Raw genomic sequence first — 2153 nt, 5'->3', positions numbered from 1 at the left:
CGCGGGGCAGCGGGGAGGAGAGTGGAGAGCGAGGGGCGGGTTGCTCAATCCACGGGCCGTTAGCAGCAGGGTTCCTCTTTGAGTGCGGCTTCGCCTTCGGACGGCAACGGTGGGAGGTGGGGCTTAACGAGTGCCTAAGGAGGGGACGGCGCAACATGGTACGGCACGGCACGGCACGGCACAGCACAGCACAGCATGGCTGTCACTTTGCTGGCCAGAAAGCTGCTACTGTGCTCTGCCCGTTGGAGTGATGGTAGTGACATCCCAGCACAGGTGCTGAGCTATTACTTCTCGCTCTCCCTGCAGTGAGAAGAATGAGCCCCGTGCCGGAGGAGCTCAGCCTGGTGCCCCTGCATCAGCACCCCGAGCTGCTGGAGGCCTGTGCCGAGCTGCTGGCCGAGGAGTGGGGCAAGAGCCGGGCGCTGCGGCTGCATGCTCTGCAGCGCTCCTCTGACGCCTTCCCCACCTGCCTGGCACTGCTGCGGGCACCAGCCCCTGCCGAGCCCGCCTGCTCCCGTTGCCTGGTGGGACACGTCCGGCTGTCGCGTGTGGCTGGGCAGCCTAATAGCCTCTTTGTGGAGAGCGTGGTGGTGGCGCGGGCACTGCGGGGCAGAGGCTACGGGCGGCAGTTGATGGAGGCCACCGAGCGTTACGCCCGGACCCGCGGCTTCCACTGCCTGCACCTCAGCACTCATGACAAGCAGCAGTTCTATGCCCACCTGGGCTTTGTCCTGGCTGAGCCGGTGCAGATCGTGCCCTTCCTCAGCCCTGCCATGCCTGCTGCGGCACTGCGGGCCTTTGCTGTACCTCCCAGCCCCACCGCTGCCACCCCAGTGGTGCCTGCAGCCTCCCAGCCCCCCTTGCCGCCTGCTGCCGTCCCCCCTCCACCCCCTCTGCCACCCTCATCCCGAGCAGGGGGAAGCCCAGCTGAGGATGGTGGCCAGAGCCCGCAGGAGAGCCCCCACCGTGATACCAGGGGGCTGCCCATCTTCTGGATGAAGAAGAACATCTGAGGCTGCTGGGCACAGCTGGTGATTAAAAACGAGCGCGGGCGGAGTGCCTGGTGCTGTTCTTCTGGGCCAGCTCAGACAACCAGCCCCGGGGTTGAGGAGAATGGGGGCAAGGGAAGGGGTGGCCATGCCCTAAGCACAAACCTGGCTGCTGCTAGAACGGGAGCGGGAAGGTCAGGGAAGTGTTCAGCCCTGAGCAGAGATCAGTGCTGCCTTTGCTGTGTCATGCAGCCACCTAATCCCCAGCTGGCGGCAGGCACAGGGCAGCAGCATGCAGCCCTCCTCCCCTTACCCATGCGTGACGGGCCTGGGGACTTAGCCCTGCCACCAAATGGGGACAAAGTGGCCACAGTGCCCCTGCTCGGAGCCGGGCTGGGAGCCGGGAGGGTCACTGAGGCGCCGGGCATGACACGGCTCTGGGCTCTGGGGGATTTTGGGTGCCCACCTGCTGCTCTCTCCCCACAGGCAGTGCCCCAGGGCATGGGGCCGGTGCTGGCGCTGTGGGCCTGGCTGGTGCTGGGGAGCGCCGGCGGGGAGAGCCCTGTGCCCACAGCCCTGGCAGGCGGGCAGCCCTTCGCCGTGCTCTGGAACATCCCCAGCGGCCGCTGCCAGCGCCGCTTTGGCGTGGGGCTGCCCCTGGCCGACTACGGCATCGTGGAGAACCAGGGCGGCCGCTTTGCAGGGCAGAACATCACCATCTTCTACAAGAACAAGTTTGGGCTGTACCCCTACATCTCCCCACAGGGTGTCCCGTACAACGGGGGCATCCCACAGCGGGCACCGCTCCAGGCCCACCTGGCGCGGGTTGCGGGTGACGTGCAGCTGCACCTGCGCCCCACATTCAGCGGCCTGGCTGTGGTGGACTGGGAGGAGTGGCGGCCGCTGTGGGCCCGGAACTGGGGACAAAAGCGCGTCTACCAGCTGGCCTCGCAGCGATGGGCACGGAAGCGGGGCTGGGGGCGGCGGCTGGCCCGGCGGGCCTTTGAGCGGGCAGCGCGGGCGCTGATGGAGCAGACGCTGCTGCTGGGTCGCAGCCTACGCCCGGCGGGACTCTGGGGCTTCTACCGCTTCCCCGACTGTTTCAACGGCGACTGGGCCAAGGTGGCCAACTACACGGGGCACTGCCGGCCGGCCGAAGTGCGG

At 67.6% G+C, this 2153-nt stretch overlaps 2 protein-coding genes across 2 annotated transcripts in view; both read left to right on the top strand.

The window, feature by feature from the left end:
• Positions 1-13: 13 nt before the first annotated feature.
• On the top strand, positions 14-1056 carry NAA80 (N(alpha)-acetyltransferase 80, NatH catalytic subunit). Its single transcript, XM_010718380.3, has 2 exons — positions 14-158; positions 307-1056. The coding sequence occupies exon 2, from the start codon at positions 315-317 to the stop codon at positions 1011-1013; it is 699 nt and encodes a 232-aa protein (XP_010716682.1). The 5' UTR covers positions 14-158; positions 307-314; the 3' UTR covers positions 1014-1056.
• LOC104909302 (hyaluronidase-3) overlaps positions 1017-2153 on the top strand; it is a gene marked incomplete at its 5' end in the record, with an annotated part of 1935 nt that continues 798 nt past the window's right edge. Inside the window, one exon of the mRNA XM_010718428.3 lies at positions 1017-2147. Coding sequence (XP_010716730.2) covers positions 1017-2147 — 1131 coding nt within the window. The remainder of the gene's footprint in view (positions 2148-2153) is intronic.

This window comes from Meleagris gallopavo, chromosome 14 (genome assembly GCF_000146605.3).
Source record: "Meleagris gallopavo isolate NT-WF06-2002-E0010 breed Aviagen turkey brand Nicholas breeding stock chromosome 14, Turkey_5.1, whole genome shotgun sequence".
NCBI classification, from domain to species: domain Eukaryota; kingdom Metazoa; phylum Chordata; class Aves; order Galliformes; family Phasianidae; genus Meleagris; species Meleagris gallopavo.
The sequence above is the reverse complement of the archived record's forward strand: the minus strand, read 5'-3'. Positions and strand labels throughout refer to the sequence as shown.

What these genes read in the sequence shown, in the direction of transcription:
- NAA80 (XM_010718380.3), top strand. Translation starts at nt 315, where the DNA reads ATGAGCCCCGTGCCGGAGGAGCTCAGCCTGGTGCCCCTGCATCAGCAC.